General features: G+C 32.8%; 1 protein-coding gene and 1 long non-coding RNA gene across 2 annotated transcripts; both read right to left on the reverse strand.

Annotated features, from left to right (window-relative positions):
- Positions 1-2,946: 2,946 nt before the first annotated feature.
- On the reverse strand, positions 2,947-5,369 carry LOC143222793 (uncharacterized). Its single transcript, XR_013012488.1, has 2 exons — positions 5,018-5,369; positions 2,947-2,999 (listed from the first exon to the last, which is right to left on the reverse strand). It is a non-coding gene; the product is annotated as an uncharacterized LOC143222793 (long non-coding RNA).
- A 9,798-nt stretch (positions 5,370-15,167) lies between these two features.
- LOC143223948 (uncharacterized) lies at positions 15,168-20,023 on the reverse strand. The gene is made up of 3 exons (XM_076452420.1): positions 20,006-20,023; positions 17,458-18,595; positions 15,168-16,472 (listed from the first exon to the last, which is right to left on the reverse strand). Exons 1-2 carry the CDS (start codon positions 20,021-20,023, stop codon positions 17,540-17,542), a joined length of 1,074 nt encoding a protein of 357 aa, XP_076308535.1. The 3' UTR covers positions 15,168-16,472; positions 17,458-17,539.
- Positions 20,024-20,256: the final 233 nt, after the last annotated feature.

Here is a 20,256-nt window from a genome sequence, read left to right on the forward strand (position 1 = left end):
ACCTGATGTAACTGTATCTACTACATCAGGTACTCTAGATACAGTATTATCTGATTTTGAATGTGATGTCAATAGAAATGTTAATAGAGAGTGTTTTCAACCTGAAACATTTGGTGAACCACAGATTTTCACACAAAATAAACTTATTAATTTGGTGATAGATTTGAACCTTTTGAAAGATTCTCCAGAGACTATGGGTTACAGGTTTCAGGCTGAGAGTTTACTTTCTCTCAGGACATCACATTACTGCGACAGAAATAATGAAAAAGAGTTTGTTTTTTTACACGAAGATTCAATGATTTTTTGCATTAATATTGCACAATTAATATCAACTCTAGGAACTGCAGTATATGAGCAAAGTGAGTGGTGATTGTTCATTGATTCCTACAAAAGAAGTCTGAAAGATGTTCTACACAACAGTGGGATATATGTATCTGTTACTATTGCTAATTTCGTTCATACAAAAATCTCGAACGTCTTAATGAGGTCAACTGCAAAGAACATCATTCGCTACTTAGAAGATACTTAAAAGTTTTTTTTATATGTTGTAAGGTTGGCAGTCAAGTTATACAGAGTTTTCATATTTTTTCTATGAAGTAAACAACAGAACATGAAAGTTTCAGCTAACGTAATGTAACCCAAACTAATCTGAACTCATACTTTTTGTGTAAATGGCACAGAAACGTACGTATTCAATATTGGATAAGGAAACAATGGCCACACAGCATCAGCCTGACACTAGGTTGATAAATAAAAGATAGACCACAACAAGTAGTTATAAGAATAAAAGACGAGTATTTCACATGAAAAGTTGAAGAATACTTTCAACATAACCAACTAACTAACAGCTGACATCAACGTATCTTACCAAATCGCAGTTTAATGAACATAAGGACAGTAGGAAGTGTTCTACAGTTTATTCTACAAGTTAATTATCGGTTAAACAGCAACACAACTCACTTAAAACAAATACTTGTATTTGCTGCATGGTATCATTTCAATTACACTAAAATTAATTTCTGATGATAAGATACCAAATATCATTATGGGAGATATTTAGTGAAATAAAAATTGATAACAAAGTGCTTAAGAAATATTCAAATTTAGTATAACAGAATTCCCAGTAAAACAACACTGTGATAAATGTTCTAATCATATAAAATAACAAAGAGGAGGAATTATGTTGAATTTACCGCCAAGCTGCGCGAGTGGCATCTGTCACAACACCTGTAAAATAATGTTTATTTTGACTAGATTAACCAAATTAATCAATGATTTGTAATTTCAAATACATTTATTAATACAAGTTAAGCTAAACGATTTAGACTAAGGATGAATAATTATATTTAATTTATATTTAAACTATTCTATCATATCACTTTTTGATACATCTCTGGTGATTCTTATAAATGATTTCAAACATATTACGTTTCTGGTAAAACTGTTCATGATAAACTAGACATTGTCTTCACATGTATCCAACCTTTGTTCAGTTTAGAAGTTAAAATCGAGTACACTGTGGTATCAACAAATGAATCTAAATATCATAAAACTACACGTGTGGTTTTCCTTTAATAAACGTATTGAATTAATTTCGTTATTCAAATATTTTGTCAAAATATATCAATCAGTATAAGGAAACAAAGCAAGTTTGTAAAAACTGAACTTCTTAACAGAGAAACTAACTTTTCTAAATAAAAATGATGGTTAGATAATTTTTGAGGATTTGAAAATGATCAGATCATAAATAGATCAATTCATACATTGTTGATATTAGCTTACGCACTAACCAACACCAAGAGATGTAACAATAATAAACCATACTTGTTTGATGTAACTTGTGACAAAAGCTTACGTCATGGATACGAAGACAAATTCAGCTTACAAATTTACCTTGTTGAGAGTTCATTGTATTTTGTATGAGATGCTAGAGTATGGAACGTGAAATATAATTACAAAATTCAGTTTCATTAATATTTTTGTTGTTTTGATACAAAGCTACATCCTGGAATATCTCAATCTTGACCAATGCGGAGAATCAAATCACAGAGTTTACTATTAGAAATCAGGAAAACATGACCGTAAACTTTCAATTTAGTAACATACACATATTAACGTACTTATTGTTACTTGTTATAATTTTCTGGTGGAAGGAAGAGAATCTCTTATGACAGTTTATGTATTCTAATGTTCACCATAGTTTCTAAGAACACATTTAGCGATACGTCAATGAAACATATAAACTGTTCGTACGTTTAAGTACGAACTTCATTGTTTAAAATGAAATAAACATATATTTTTCAGCTGTGGCCTGGCGGCTCATAAAACTGCTCCGAGTTTTCAAGTACAAAACGTTTTCTTCGCAACTCCGTAATTTCTTGACTAATTTGAGATCTAATTATAGTTTCCGACTCAAGAGGTCAAACCCTTTAAGTGTTCTATTTGACCATGCCCAAGATCTCAGAGGTTAATTTACTCTAGTCATGCCCAGAAGAATTTCAAATTGAGGGTAGGTTAGTAGAGATCGTGATGAGTAATCAGATGGAATCTGCAGTAAGCATGTTCCACACATGGTATTACTAGCACACAAAACCACAGTAAATAAAAAAATAGAGGAAAGGTCTCATATATTAATTAACTTAAACCCTGCCTAAAAGAATTTCAAGTGCCGCAGTTATTGAAGATTCCCAATTCCATTAATTCATCCTCTTCATACATATTTTAATAGTTTATATTATTTACAGAAACATATTAGTATAGTTTGCACTATTTAAAGAAACATACTTGGATCGTTTATGTTAATTACAGAAACACCTTTGTATAGATTATATTATTTACAGAAATATACTTGTATAGTTTATATCATTCACCGAAACATACCTGTAAAGTTTATACTGTGCTAGAGCCCATTGGACTGGCGATTCGTTTCACTTTTTTCATCTCAATATCTCAATAACATTAACGCTCAAGTTTTTCTGAGTCAGGACTGGAAATATATTCTAAAGAAACTACCATATGTAATCATATAATTCTTTATCGAACCGTGTTACTGGTACAGAAGAAACACACAGACAAACATATTCACGAAAGATTTCTTTTAAGAATAATTTACACTTCATTTTCTGTTCTAAAAAAATCAAACTTAGTTTTAATTCAAATTGTGTTTTTTATTTCACAATTCAGTTTACAGTAATTTCAATAAGAATTTTTTTTCGCATCACATAATTTTCTAGTTCTTAATTGAATAAAGAAAATATTTCAGGACATGATATTTACCAAGGAGAATCCGGATCCTAAGAAAATGCAAAATTATAAAAAAATATCAACTTTCATATAAATTAAATTAATATCACATAAAGTGTCACGATGGTGTAAGTAAGTTATTATATAATTAATTTTAATTATTATTAAGGGATTGTGGTATTTCATCTTTTAAGAAAACTATAAACTATATCCTACATGTATTTAATTAATTTTGTAATTGGTTTCAACAAACCCTGACTTATATACACATATAAAACTCTTCTACTTTTTACGTATTAAAAGTACGTATAAAAATATATATGTGTATACACCAGTTGAATCTCGTGTAATTCGTGGTTTATCGTATACCCTGTCTCCTATATAAATCTTTACACAGTTATCGATGACGTTTGTGACTTTAATCGCTAATATATGGTGTAGGTTCTATGCGATTCCCCCCCCACAGCAAAATCTCTGGCATCGGACCTGTAGGTCCCAGCCTCATTCTGAAAAGGGCCGTTTACCCAGTCAAAGGTATCTAATCAATAACAGTAAATTTCAAAAATCAAGTCGCCAGCCTCCAGGGTACTCCGTCCTCGAGCCAAGGTCTGGCTCACTTCACTTTCGCTGCTGTCGTCCAGTTCTCCCGTCCTTCCTCTCACTCACAAATACACCACTCCTTTTTTTGAAATGTTAAAAATAAAGTAATAATCCCACGGATATTTTAAAACATATCTCATGTAAGGGGACGAAGAGGAACTACAAAGTTCCTGAACACCCCGGTTGGAGAGAGAACTCTTCTGATTTCTCTCTCTCTAAACTGAACCCCTGCCACGTTAGTTTAGTTTAGTTTAGTTTGCGATAAACAAAGTTCAGGTTGCCCACTGTGAAGCAACGTATTAAGAAAACAACATGACCTGATGTCCTTACGTTTCTCATTTCAAACTTAGCACGTTCATTAGTGTGTATAAATTTTAAGCTCTTACACATTATTTACAAAACCAATTACTTATATTAACCATCAGAAAGTGGCAAATTCTTTAAATATTCAACAAATTTGAAAACAGTAAAATTAACAAAGCAGCTTGTTGCAAATATTAGCACACCAGCAACGATAAGATGTGATATTTATTAAAAGACCAGACTATACATTCTTAATTCATGTGAGATAATATTCACATTAAAAAATAAAACATTATGTAAGTCAGATATTTTAAAAAACCTTATTACGTGACATGAAGTATCATCATGAAAGATATGTTGCATAAAAATATCTTAATGTGACTAATGTACGAAAATGTGAAAACACTGTTGTCGGTCCTCTGCTAGTAATCAAAGCATAAATTATGTTGTTGTTAGTCTGTGAACTTACACTTTACTTCCTTAGAGATATATTCAGTTATATTCCATCATTATTATGAACCATAATTCTTCAAGAACGTTTGACTCTGGACGTCAGGCATTAAATATATGAAACTCGTTACAAAACTACTCAGTGGACTGTCTATATCTGTCCACAATGATTATCAAAACCCTATTAAAACTGGTGTGAGTCCACAGACATCCCGCTGTGCCACTTGGGGATAAATGAATTCCTCTACAACTGAAAGAGTGAGCAGGTTTCGTATGATGGATATTTGAAGCCCCGACGTTTACGCAACGAATCAAGCGACATGACCAGGTAGTTAAAGTTTTTTAACATTCTTACGAGAAAAGTGAAACTTTACAATATTTATATATTAAAAGGTTAAAATACTCAATAACTTATAGTCACCTGAATTAACTATTACCAATTATCCTCTGTCATTACGATTTCCTGCACCCACATTTTGACCGTCATTCTTTCTTAGTTCACTATCCAATACTCTTTTGTTTCCCAATCTTCTGTCTTATCCACCGCTTTTCACGCCAATGTTAGATCTAAGTCTCCGGTTATGTCTCTTTCTAGCCCTTTTTATTGTCTCCTTTATTTCTATTACTTTATGAAAACCTGGATCACTGTTACTCCCATCAGTGATGTCAAGAAAACCCACTTGTAGAGAAATATATATGCAAAAAACGGCTCGTTTGGGTTGAGAAAATATTTTACATGGAAGAGCGAACAACGTTTCGACCTTCTTTGGTCATCGTCAAGTTCACAAAGAAAGAGGTAACTGACCGGAAGCTGACCATATGTTTGGAAGGGGTTGTGTAACTGAGTGTCGGAATGTAGAGGGCGGTGTTAGATGTTTGAATATATAATTTTATTTATTTTATTATATTAATATAGGTGTAAAGGCGTTCCTTTATATTGGTTTATTTTGGGTTTAAGTTGTTGTATAAGTAAGGCTTCTTTAATTTTGCGTTTGTTTATGTTTGTTTCTTTATTTAGTATTTGAGTGTTTTCTATGGTTATGTCGTGTTTATTTGATTTGCAGTGTTCGAAAACGTGTGAAGGTGACTTTTTATGTTCTTTGAATCTGGTTTCCATTTTTTTACTTGTTTCTCCAATATAGAAGTCGTGGCAGTTATCACATTGTATTTTTTAAGTAATGTTGGTGTGGTGTTTGTCAGTGTAGTTTTTACTTAGTATAGACCTTAGTTTTTACATAGTATAGACCTCAGTTTTGTGCCTGGTTTTTGAATAAATTTGGTATTAACTGGAATGTCATATTACTAGTTTTTGCCAAATGTTGGTTATTTGTCTGCTGATGTCAGGAATATATGGTATGCATCAGTATATGGTTTCGTGATTTTTTGATTCGTGAGATATATTTACTTTTGTTGGTTGATTTTGCTTTCTGTCTAGGTGTGTGCGTATAATGTTTTCTATGGTTTGTGGAGGAAACTTATTGATGTTGATGAAATATTGTTTTATTTTGTCTAATTCATCGTTAATTTTATCTGGTGAGCATAGTTTTATGGCTGTGTTTATTTGGTTTCTTAGTATGCTGAGTTTTTGTTTCATGTGCTGAGTCCCAAGGAATGTATAGTCCAGTATGGGTGATTTTTTGGTGGATTTCTGTTTTGAATTGTGTGTCTTTTATATTGGAGAAACAAGTAGAAAAATGGAAGCCAGATTCAAAGAACATAAAAAGTCACCTTCACACGTTTTCGAACACTGCAAGTCAAATAAACACAACATAACCATAGAAAACACTCAAATACTAAATAAAGAAACAAACATAATCAAACGCAAAATTAAAGAAGCCTTACTTATACAACAACTTAAACCTAAAATAAATCAATATAAAGGAACGCCTTTATACCTATATTAATATACTAAAATAAATAAAATTATATATTCAAACATCTAACACCGCCCTCTACATTCCGACACTCAGTTACACAACCCCTTCCAAACATGTGGTCAGCTTCCGGCCAGTTACCTCTTTCTTTGTGAACCTGACGATGACCAAAGAAGGTCGAAACGTTGTTCGCTCTTCTATGTAAAATATTTTCTCAACCCAAACGAACCGTTTTTTGCATATATACTGTTACTCCCATGTCTATCATTACCGCTCGTATCTCCCCTTTTGTTTCTGTGATCACCGCAACCATCGTGGATGTTTCGGTTTCTATCGTTATATTCGATTTTTAGCGTAACGTCCTACAATTCAGACAGCAGTAACCAAAAGCAAAACGAAAAACTGTAATAAAAATATATATCAAAATTTAACTTTCTTACGAAAGTATGACCATTTAAATAATCTATTCTTTCCTCGTGGAAAGTGTGTATGTCTAAATTTGATTTTTTTACACAGACAGGCGTATACACAAACACACAAATATGTTAACTGATCTATCGTATAACATTTTCCCCTTAAAGTTTTTTAACTTTTATTGAGAGTTATTTTTAAATAGATTAGTTTAAATATAAATTAAATTAAATTATTCATTTCCGTATAAAATGAGAACATTCGTCACAGTGATGTTTTACTTGGAATTCTGTTATACTAAATCTGAATACTATTTTAAGAGTTACGTTATCAATTTATATTTCACTAACAAAATTCTATAATGAGATCAGGTCTTTTATCACAGGAAATTAATTTTATTTTAATTATCTCACATTACTCTACGTTTAGAACAGCCACTTTTCATACTGAAATGATACCATGCAACATATACAACTATTTGTCTTCGGTGAGTTATGTTGCAGTTTGGTAAATAATGAACTGATAGAATAAACTGTAAAACACTTACCACTGTCCTCATGTTCATTAGACTACAATAAGGTAAAAAATGTTGATATCGGTTGTATGTTAGATGATTATATCAAGCTACGTATTTACATGGTGGGTTGATATGACGCAGTCATACTTAAGGCTATATCTGTGATTAACAAAGCATCTATGACGCAAATTATTTATTGGTTTTTAATTAATAACAAAAGAGGTACTTTATATTTGGCTTTTACCCAAATGGGCTATGAAACGAAGATAAATCAAACCTATAACATTTTAGATAATATTTGTTAATTTTCTTTTTGATACTGATGTAATTTCAAAGTCCAACATCATGCCAAATAATCATTATGGTGTTATATCGTCAGTTTGTGCAAAGGTAAATTACATTTTAATAAATGTATAATTACATTAATAACATGTTTCAGGTAGTGTTGATTATATTATGTGGAAAAAATGTTAAGGTTCGGTAAACATCAGTGAACTACCGGTTTAGCAACTTTTTTTATCTGAAAAATAGAGAAAAGTAATGGTTGTTTTGTATCAAAAGACTGGAAATCTATAGATAAATTACGTTCTCTCTCGCTTCGTTCCTCTAAATAACTTTCTTAATTTCTCCATTTACAAAACTTTATGTATTTTTACCACCATAGAAATCTTTCTTCACGTATTATGCTACCAACATTTTATAACCTGAACATCACTCTAATGCTTTCTTCATCCTGTATAGTACACGGACACGTTCTTCTGAATTTATTATAATAATGGCTCCACGAAGACGGTAAAATATTGGTAATACCATTTATAAAATGTTCTTTTTTTGTTTACATATATCAACGTTCAAGAACACCGTATTAGTATATAGTGTTATTTGTTAACTGTTGTTAGTCAAACATATTCCTGAGTTAGTGAAGACAAAAAGTGACCTTCTATAAAATCAGCTAGCACAAAATGTACTTATTTGTTTTTAGAACAAGTATTAGGTGCCATTCACTGATGTGATCATTCTCATTGAATCGTGTTTTAACAGTAAAGAATGTTTTAGTGTTTAAATCAAGATTATACAACTTAATATTAGATTTAACCTTTGGCTACTTATGAGTGTGAATATCAAATCGTGTGAGTATACAGGATGTTTGGGTGTGAAAATCAATCAGTGTGACAAGATACATTATTTACGCATGTTTATAAATCCGTATGAACAGACAGATTATTTAAGTGTGCACATCAAATCATGTGAATAGATAAATTATTTACGCGTAAATTTTAATAAACATATTGTTTAGTTATTGCTGAAGAGAAAATGAAAATAGTCAACCTAAAATAAACAGCAAATAAATATGGGATATGATATGATATGCGAAACATATCATCAGGTGTGCCTGGTTATTCTCTAATTTTGTTAACTTTCTGTTTTTTCTTCTATACTTATGTTGATCATCAATATTCCACGTCTTATAAAAAAGAAAACATTTTTCCACTTACACAAAAGGTTATTTACGTAATATCTTAGTTCGTTAATCAGTTTTAAAGATTTGAAATTAGATGTTCCTGTGATATAAGAATGCTATTACATTCTGTATCTATAGCAAAACGTTCTTTATTCAAATAGCTTACAATACAAGTTATTGAACATTTTTAGTTTAGTTATTAAAATAACAGCAGGTAATGACCAATAATCGTGATTTTATTTACTGTCTAGAGCTGTAATGTTCGAATAATGAAACTATCTAGGCTTGTTGTATTGTATTCGCGTATACTGATGAAATCTCCTTTGTTCAATGTGTTTCTTTGCATGTTTCATAGCTACTTTGTCGTGTGTAAAAAAGCCAAATTAATATTAAAACGATTCTCAATAAAATGTAGACAATCTTTACAATCAATTTACAAACTAAACAGTATTCTCACGTGTAGTGGGATATTTTATTTTGGAAATTAAAAATACATTAACCGTAGGAAATATTGTAAACTTTCGAATATTTCTTTCAACGTCATTTATTTCACAGACCTGATAAAGTAAATTAAGAAAAAGTAATCATGGTGACTCCTTCAGTGAAGTTCTTCAGATAAAGCAACACCAACACTTAGAAAGTACCTTGAAATTCCACTAGGTATATCCGTCCTCAAATGAAAGGAAATAAAAAATAAAAGTTGTTGTACATTGAATTGACAATTTAAACCAACATGAATATTACCAATAACTCACATGAACTGCTTTCTAGAAGTATAAAATTCCACATGAGTTCAACGTGTCGGTAACTAAAACCAGCTTTTGCTTGTGATATTAGATTTTATAATCCAGTTAAAACACAGCTAAGTAATATAATTTAGAAAGATCACTCTTTCATTTAAAATACATTTGTTAATTTAATGTCTTTACTAAAATACAATGCTGGAACTATATATTATATTCTTATTTTATCAAGACTTACAGCACGTATTGTATATTTACTCATGATATCCCTGTAAAAACAACGTTCTTACCCTTTTGGTTATGAAATCCCTGTGGATCAATTTTGCACAAACAAGGATCTAATCCTTTTGATAATGACATACCTATCAATCGATGTTGTAGAAACAACGTTCTAACCTTTTTGGTTAGATGGTGATTATGTAATGAAGCTTTTTGTTTACAACGTAATATCTGTACAATTCAGGTAAGTCTTTCACAATAAAATGTGTTCACCGTGATATGCTTGACTATTCCACATTAACAGTGGATCACAGTGTTATCCTTTAATATACTGCTGAATTGAATGGATTATCGTTTAATATACTGTTGATTTGGGTGGATTATTGATTAATATACTGTTGAACTGAGTGGATTATTGGTTATTGTTTTTCTCTTTCATTCTTTGAATTTTATTCAAAAGAGCTACTAATAACTGTATTAATGGATTAGCAATAACATGTAAATATCCGTCTAGCAACAAGATGATATTCATATTTACAGCAAGTCTTACCACATAATATCACACTATGACATATTAAAGCCGAACATAACTCAATAATTGAGTGAAAACGCCTCAGCATGTAAACACAAGCAAATTCAATCTCAAAGATAAATTAGTTTTTGCATTTTCATCCCATTTTATATATCAAACACCCTCTTAACTGACAATCTAGAAGACTTTGCATGAGCAATTTAGAGATGAACTCAATGGCTTTTACGACAGATACACTGAAAATCTAAGTAGTTAGTGGAAAATGATTTGTTTTGATGTCCATCGACTGTATGCTCTAAACATTTCTTCTTACACAAGTTACTACACGTTTACAACGGCTCTCCAAGAATATAATTCCAATGTATTTATATATCAAAGCATAGAGTGCACCTCACAAAATACTTCAGTTAATGACAACCGTAAACACATAATGAACCTTCTTCCATATCGGTTTTGACGGCTAATGAAGCATACTGATCAATCTATCAAGTCCATGACGACAACCAAGGAATTCTGAGGTGACTTGTTTCATTGTATTTCTATCCACTATCAAAACTAAAGCTCTAACATCAGACAAGTTTCCTATATTAGACAGTTGGTTAAGGGACTCTACTCGCAATTCGAGAGTCGCGAGTTTGAATCTCTGTCATACCAAATCATGGTCGCCTTTTCAGTAGTGAGGGCGTTATAAGGTAAAGGTTAATCCCACTATTCGTTGGTAAAAGAGTAACCCGAGAGTTGGCGGTTTGTGGTGATGCTAGCTGCCTACCCTCTGGTTTTACACTGCTAAATTAGGGGGGGCTAGCGCAGATAGCTTTCGTGTAGCTTTGTGCGAAATTAAAACAAAACAAATATATTATAATAAGATGTATGCTTATTTAAAGAACAGACAGTTAACTTCACTTCCTGAAAGAATTAAGAGAAAGAGAATCCACTTGTTTGTGGTCAGAACATAAAAGTCCATATTCCTCGCATTTGTACTGTTCTTGGTTCTTTAATTAGTTTCAGAAAATAGTTGTTAAAAACAAACACAAGTAAACTAGCATTGGCTCGTCAGTAATCATGTGATAGGAAATATTAACCTTGGAATCCTGCTTGTCTCTAACGGTATAACTTCCGTACCAAGAACTTATATGTAATTGGTCCGAATAGCCACTGTGTTGTTGTGAAATGTTTTAGTTCATTTGAACACTAATTTAAAGGCCTTTGAAATAATTCTACCGAATCATCTGAAACAAATTTACAGTGTTTGCTACTTTAAACAGAATAAATAATAAAATGGTTTCTTTTCAATTTCACAAACATATTTGGTAAATATAAATGAATTAAATAAACTCCATTGTTTCTCAAATCGTGAATATTCCTTTGGAAAACGACCGTAATAAAGAAAGTTAAAACATCTTAAGTTTTGTCTATCTATATTAATATTACAAGCACAGCAGTAAACTTAGTTCTAATATATTTATGATATAAAATAATTAACGTATTTAACACAACTACAACTCTAAATCACTAACATAAAGCACCCAACTTACAGCTTCATCAACTGTTGTCACTTTCAGCTCGCTAGTACGTTTAACAATATGGACAAAACACTCAAGATTTACATTCCATTAACATTTTACTGGTATTTAAACAAAATTTGGTAAGCGTTGCCTTGGAAATTGAATATTATAACTGAAAATGTCAGTTTCTGAAATACTAACTGTTTGATTGAAACTGTTTCAGGTTGCGTTGATTAGAAAGTATTATTATTTTGTTTGTCACAAGTTGTTATGGCTTTATAATTTGTTTGTCTTTTCAATAGTTTTATTTTATGCTATAGAATATCATATCCACCGGATTATACAATAAAAACAAATAAACCTTGGTATCCGAAATCCTGTTACTTTTGAAAGTAAAATAAAACAATTGCACCTGTAAAACTAAATCTAAAAAAATTGTTTTAAAACACAAAAATTGTTTGTAAAATGTGAATTATTATGATATAACAAGTAAAATGAAGCGTATGTTCCCTTTTCGCGAAGCTACATGTGGCTATTTGCTGAGTTAGTGAAGACCAGTGATTTTGTCCTGGTCAATCCGTAGACTTACCGCTGTATCAGTGGGAGATGTGAAATGAAGCAGCTTATTTCATTTTAAAAATTCGATAAAAAAATTGTTCTGTCCAAAGTGTTAATTATACCATACAGACTTACTGAATTATCACTTAGATATTGAGAAGAGCTGAAATTACATACATTAAATGTATTAATTGTGAATCCTTGTTAAACATACAATGTCGCTTTATTCGTGTGGTGTAATTGGTAAATAATTTGCTAAATCTACAAGAAAACATTTTGTTTTTGTATTTACTAGTATTCAAATAATTTCTAACGTTCGTTTTATGTATTAAAAAAATACCGAAACGTAATACAATTATTTAATGCATTTGCTGTTTATTTGTCTTCCTTTCTTGTTTCATAGAAAATGCTGTACAAATCGAGAGAAGGTGCTGATTGCTGCGCCATCTACTTAGACTGACAAAATGTAGGATATGCGTTTGTTTTTCTTATACCAAAGCCACATCGGGCTATCTGCTGAGAAAACCGAGGGAAATCGAACCCCTGATTTTAACGTTGTAAATCCGGAGACTTACCACTGAACTAGCGGGAGCATGTAGGATAGTCAAGAACGATTGTTGTTATAGGACGGATGTTAGTCGATGATTGAGATTTTGATTTTAGTTCATGATAAAATCGTATCTGATATTGATTTCTGAATTTAGATATCAGTAAAGCATTAATCGTGTCTTATAATAAGTCTTATGGCCTATGATAAAATCTTATCTGATAATGATTGCTGAAAGTGTAGGCCAGTAAAGCTTAAGTTGTGTTTTGTAATAAGTCTTATGGCCATTTATGAAAACAGAAATAGACAGGCTAAGTTCTTATCATCCAATATCCAATAAGGGTCTGTGCCGTGTATGAGAGCTTCAATTGTTGTCAGTTCTGAATCATATCACATTAATGTGCTTAGTGTTTAAGTAATCAAATAATAAACGTTTTCTGACATTGCTACGTGTTCAAGTGGTCCAGTACAATTATTTAACACGTTGTTATAAATATGGTTTCTGAAATGCTGTTAAACATAATTGGTAAGTAGTGAATTCAAGCTGCACTAGTTGATTGAAAACGCATCAAAGAAGTTCGGTAGATCAGTTTTACAAGTTTTTTTTCTCAAGTGCTTAAAATTATAAAAAATATTATATCCCATTTTGTGAAGTATAGATTTGAATCAATTGCCTCAGACAAAAGAGAGAACTACACAAAGCAATGCATGACTTCAACCGGTGTTTGTTCACGTCCAAACACAACAGTCGTTGTACAGCCATATGGAAAGGTCTTATAATGTGAATATCATACGTTTGTCAGGTAGTTCAAGAAATGGATCCGTTAATATTTTTCTCTTTGCTTCTTCACAACTCTATGCAGAATTATCACTAAATCCAGTTTATTATAATTCATTGTAAATGTATATATTGGTTCGAATTCCGGTTACACCAAACATGCTCGCCCTTTCAACCGTACGTTATGATGTGACGGTGTATCCCAACTGGCCATGCCGATCATTTTTGTTCGGTAAAGAAAAACTCAAATCGTAAACAGACCCGGAATGGCCAGTTGGTTAAGGCACTTGATTTGTAATTAAGAATCACGAGTTAGAATCATGCTCGCCTTTTCAGCCTTTAGAGGGGTGTTATAAAATGATGGTCAATACCACTATTCGTTGATATAAGACTAGCTCAAAAGTTGGCGATGGGTGGCGATGACTAGCTGCTTCCCTCTAGTCTTACACTGCTAAGTTAAGAACGGCTAGTGCAGATAGCCTTCATGTAGCTTTGCACGAAATTTACAAAAACATCCTTATAAATTATAAGATTAAAGTGATTGAAGCAACTCAAACATTTGTAACAGTTAACTTTCTATTTAGCTTTAAAGTAATAGAGAGGGATAATTAAAAACATGACACGCTATGAACATTATGAGTTAAACAAGTTCACTTAGGTATATATTCAAGAAAAATATTTGTAAATCAGAGTTATGTAAGCAAGAACAATAAATAATTTATTCAAGTAAAAACGAGTGTTTTATTAAAAGTGCAGTTACACAAATAATAAACAAATTGAACCTCATGAATCAATTAACCATATCTTAAAATAATTGATTCACTTATTTAATTCAAGTGTAGAATTAGTATTTCAAATCAGTCGATGTTGAACTTTTTATTTTTTACTTTTTTTCAGGATCGTAACTATCCGAAACAAATTATGTCCTGAAATTTCCTTCATTCAATTAATATACCTTGAATTATACAGTATATGAATTAAACAAAACTTGTAACTGTTATAAACTCAATTGTGATAATCGTTTTAAGTATATTTTTGTAACGAAAACCTGTTCTTCGAAAAATGTATTTGAAACATGTTTGTTGTATTTGTAATTAGATTTTCCACATTTATTAGGACAAACTACCTTATTATGTGTTGTTGTGAAGGTTCTTTAAGTTGTAGGTGGCATAAGAATTTAATGCTGATAAAATATTTTGGAATTATCTATAATGTAAACTAGAGTTACGTTTTTTAAGAAATGATCTATTATAACTTGAAACTTTAATCTTTGTTTTAGTATTCCTATCTAAATACTTGTGTGGATTTATGTGAAATAAATAAATAAGGAGTAGATTCAAACAGCGACTATTTACCGGTACAGAGTGTCTTCGGTACGTCCCCTCATCAGCACTGACCAGAACACACCCAAAAATTGAACTAAAAAATCAAATTGGAATAAATATGAGAAATTAAAAGGCGCTCCCTCCCGAGTAACACAGTAGAAAATCTTTTGATTTACAACAGGTATGAACCGGGTTTCGTAATTCGTAGAAAGCAGAGCACAGATAGCACATTGTGTAGCCTGTGCTTAACTTCAAATATTCAAAATTAATCTCAAACTGGCCACAACAACCACTAACAGCCTGAGTAAAGATAGCTAATGATTAGTAATCTGCGACAGACTCATAAAAAAAGCAGAAAATATACACAAAAAGTATTGATAAAGAATACCCATACCATCTGGTGCAAAATAGTGATACCCATACCCACAAAATAAACGAACAAAGAAGATAAACATAGAATATGTTACAACTGGTTATCTAAAAATAATTACTGTTAGAAAAAAATTAGAAAAATCAAAATAACAGTTCACCTTCTATACACAAATAAACTCAAAATCTCTTCCCAGATATTCATATTCCCATATTTAAAAAAGGCAAAAAGGCCAAACAAAACAATTATAGCTGATTTACCCAACACTCGAACATAATAAGAATGAACTAGCACACAAGAAGGCCCGGCATGGAAAAGTGTGTTTAAGCGTTCGACTCGTAATCCAAAGATCGCGGGTTCGAATCTCGGTAGCACGAAACATACTCGCTCTTTCAGCCGTGGGGGCGTTATAATGTGCAGTCAATTCCTCACAGTTCGTTGATAAAAGAATAGCCTAAGAGTTGGCGTTAGGTGGTGATGACTAGCTGCCTTCACTCTTGTTTTGCACTGGTCTTTATTTTAAACATAAGCAATTGGGAAATAACACTTTCTACCCAGGAGCAAGAAAAACTTTTTTACATAGTGTAATAGACAAGCAATAAATATCAAAGTTGGATCTTCATTATACACAGAAAGTGGTTAAAAATGAAACCTTCCCATAATCTGTTAAACACTGTATTAAAAAAAGCAATATAAAACTTTCCATAAAAGGAAGTAAATGTAGGGACGGCTAAGATAAAGTTAGGATGATTCAAATGCCATCCTTACTATGTTATTTATATTGAATTAGTGATATTTGCCATCCCTACAGTTATTTTCTTTTCCGAAAATATTTTTCTCTATTTCTTCGTTTGATAAAGCGAAGCATTCAGACTGAGTTGAACTTTGAGTCTTTTATTTCACAACTGAGATTGAAGAGTGTAAGACAGCTTCGAATGTATTTCTTCATGTAATATATATAATATAAGGTTCATTAATTGGAGAAGAAAGATTTCGGGAAGTAGATAGTTTGAGTAGCGTCAGGATCCTGAGAAGCTGTAAAAACAAAAAAATCTTTATCAAGTTCTGTGTCAACTGAGTTGAAACACAGCAAAATAAGTGATTCGGTTAATTTCAAGTGATAATTATAGTGTCTGACGAGGCTTAAGTTTTTAGTACTTGTAAAACTTCACTTTTAATAATTAACACCTGTGTTAAATGATTTATTGTACCTCTTTATATGACCCTGATTTGTAAACGTTGTTCTTCCTGTGTAACTAAAAACGTTCATAACCTGTTCTGTTTTTAATTTTCCCTTTCTATTACTTTAAAGCTGAACAGAAAGTTAATTCTTGCGAATGTTGGAGTTACTTCAAGCACTTTTATCTTAAAATTGATAAGAACTAAAAAACAATTGTTGGTGGGCTATCTGCCCCAAATTTGGCATTGTAAGACAAGAAGGAATGCATCTAGTCATCACCACCCACCATGAACTCTTGGGCTACTCTTTTACCAACGAAGAGTGAGATTGATGGTCACATTATAACGCCCCACGCCTGGAAGCGCAAACATATTTGAAGGGAAGGGAATTCAAACCCGCAACCCTTGGATTACGAGTCGAGTACCTCAACCACCTGGCCATGCCGGGCCTCAACATTAACTGACCAAACGTTCATTTTTTTTCACATAAATTACTGAAAGGTATGTTAATTTTAAATTTTGCACAAAGCTACACGAGGGCTATATGCGCCAGCCGTCTCTAATTTAGTAGTGTAAAACTAGAGAAAAGTCAGATAGTCATCACTACCCACCACCAGCGATTACGAGTTGAGTTATTTAACTACCTGGCCATGCCGGGCCGAGTTCTGAATAAACATTGAGAACGAGTACTTATGAACTGTTAACTTTAAACGCACTGATGGTCCAATAAGTTTACTTTTAATATCCCAAATAATTGTTCAGTCTTTCTTTCCTCATTAATAAGTCTTAACAAGCTTTCCAAATCTAAACGTTAAATAACTTAACAACCATTTCTACTCACTTGGATAAAAGTTAATCATGGCCTTTATATTGAAATTTTTCATTTCTTTAGACACTTTTGTATCAAACTGCACGCTATACTTTTAACTATAACCACTTCTTAACTGGCCGTCAAGTCCTGCTCCACTTTCCAACCCACTGGCGAGACCTGCACCACTTCGTAAACCAAAGCCTGTCCTATCACTTCCACTCAGTCCTCCACTACCAACCAACCGACTTCTAAGTCCTGCGTCGACCCCCAATCCATCAGGAGCACCAGGAACAAATCCTTGACCATCATGGATTCCAAATCTGCTACTTTTTCCTGGTGATAACTCACTTCCGCGACCTGCACCGTTTCCGACATCTCCACGATAACCAGTGGCCAGTTGGTAGTCTAAACCACCCCTATTTCCTAGTCGTCTATTAAATCTATTTCTCAATTCGCTACCAGTATAAGGGTTGAAGTAACGTCCCACACCACCACCATATCCAAACAAGCTACTATATCCTCCTCTAGATGATAACCCGTACCTGCGATCTGCGCTGTTTCTGAAATATGTACGAAAACCAGTGGTCAAGTGGCAGTCTAAACCAATCCTATTTCCTAATCGTCTATTTACTCTATTTCTCAATCCGCTCCCAGTATAAGGGTTGAAGTAACGTCCCACACCACCACCAATTCCAAACAAGCTACTATATCCTCCTCTAGATAATAACCCGTATCTGCGATCTGCGCTGTTTCTGAAATATGTACGAAAACCAGTGGTCAAGTGGCAGTCTAAACCAATCCTATTTCCTAATCGTCTATTTACTCTATTTCTCAATCCGCTCCCAGTATAAGGGTTGAAGTAACGTCCCACACCACCACCAATTCCAAACAAGCTACTATATCCGTCTCTACGTAATAACCTACTTCTTCGATCTCCAACGTTTCTGAAGCTTCTAGGAAAACTAGGGGCCAACTCATAATCTATATCACCCCTACTTCCTGTTTGTCTTTTACTTAAGCCATGTTTTATTTTGATGCCGTCATAACCGCTGTAATCTTCTTTTTCATTGTATTTTGCATCCTTTTCGTCTCCAATGTAATCACTTTCAAAAACGTCTTGTTTACTTTCTGTAGTGTAGAACGTGACAATCAGAAACAGACCTGCAACCTGAAATGAAATGAAACGTCAGTTTCGTCTTATTTTAAAAGCTATTACAATCGTTTGTACTATTCCATCGGCGAAGAAAATGTGAAGAATGTACTGTTTGTTTCTTTTTTGAATTTCGCGCAAAGCTGCTCGAGGGCTATCTGCGCTAGCCGTCCCTAATTTAGCAGTGTGAGACTAGAGGGAAAGAAGCTAATCATCACTAACCACCACCAACTCTTGGGCTACATACACTTTTACCAGCAAATAGTGGGATTGACCAAAACATTATGACGTTCCCACGGCTGAAAAGGCGAGCATGTTTTAGCGTGACAGGAATTCGAACCAGCGACACTCTGATTACGAGTCAAATGCTTTAACCCACCTGGCTGTGCCGGGCCTGTGCAGAATATAAAATAAAAGGTTCTCGTGTACATTAAAAACACGTGCATACGTGTATATTACATTCCTGATTTGTAAGTTTTTTGATATTATTTGTTTAATATCTATTTTTAAATTTTATTAGATAGGTTGCTTTAAATTTATATAAATTAGATATAAATTAGTTTAATCTACTATAATGGTATTTCGAACCTAATTTACTGAGTTTTGTTTATATTAACATTTGTTTTTGTTGTTGTTGTCAAAGTATATATCATTCGAAGAGTATTCCTGCAAATTCAACAAATTTCAGCGTATCTAGTGTTACGGTTTCTCTCGTTATTGGGAAGTCTTTGATCGTAGACCCGGCATGTCCAGGTGGGTTAAGGCGTCTGACTCGAAATCTGAGGGTCGCGGGTTCGAATTCCTGTCACACCAAACATGCTCGCCCTTTCTTCCGTGAGTGTGTTATAATGTTTCGATTAATCCGACTATTCGTTGGTAAAAGAGCAGCCCAAGAGTTGGTGGCGGGTGGTGATGACTAGCTGTCTTCCCTCTAGTCTTACACTGCTAAATTAGGGACGGTTAGCGCAGATAGCCCTCGAGTAGCTTTGCGCGAAATTCAAAACAAACAAACATTAACACTAAACACCAATAACGAATTGCTAATTTTAAGTTGAATGTCAAACATCAAATATCTCGAGCTTTTTTAATAAATATTTAATTATACTTTGTTTGATTCACGTTGTTCTATAATTGTGTAAAATTCTTTCTAATCACTTATTAATCTAATTACTCAAGATAAAATATAATTTTGAACAGGAGGTTAATCATAAGGGTCCATCCAGACAGAGTTATTTGAACTGGTCCTAGGGGAAATATCCGTACCTGATTTCTTTATGACTTAGCCACAGACAAGCTCAGACAGGAAAGTAAATACTGTCTATTATATTGAAATAATCTCAAGCAACAAATCCAATCTCTTGTCTCTGACGAGTTAAACCATAGTTTGGCAATATTATTAAGTCTTAGCAGAATCCTTAGAACACTTACCACTGCTCTCGTATTCATATTGTTACAAAGAAGTAAAGTTGATTCTGGCTGTGAACTAGGTGGTAATGTTAAAATGTTCAGGAAATGTTCATATTTATATAGCGGAGGTGATAAAAACCAGTCATTCTAAAGTGAATATTTGTGAGATACAGCCATGATGGGAATTATTATTGAATATGTGTTTTTTTTTTCTTTCGTTCTTCTTAATAAAATAAGTGAAGTAATATATTAAATTTGTTTTTTCCGGATAT

Source organism: Tachypleus tridentatus, chromosome 8, assembly GCF_004210375.1.
Source record: "Tachypleus tridentatus isolate NWPU-2018 chromosome 8, ASM421037v1, whole genome shotgun sequence".
Classification (NCBI taxonomy): domain Eukaryota; kingdom Metazoa; phylum Arthropoda; class Merostomata; order Xiphosura; family Limulidae; genus Tachypleus; species Tachypleus tridentatus.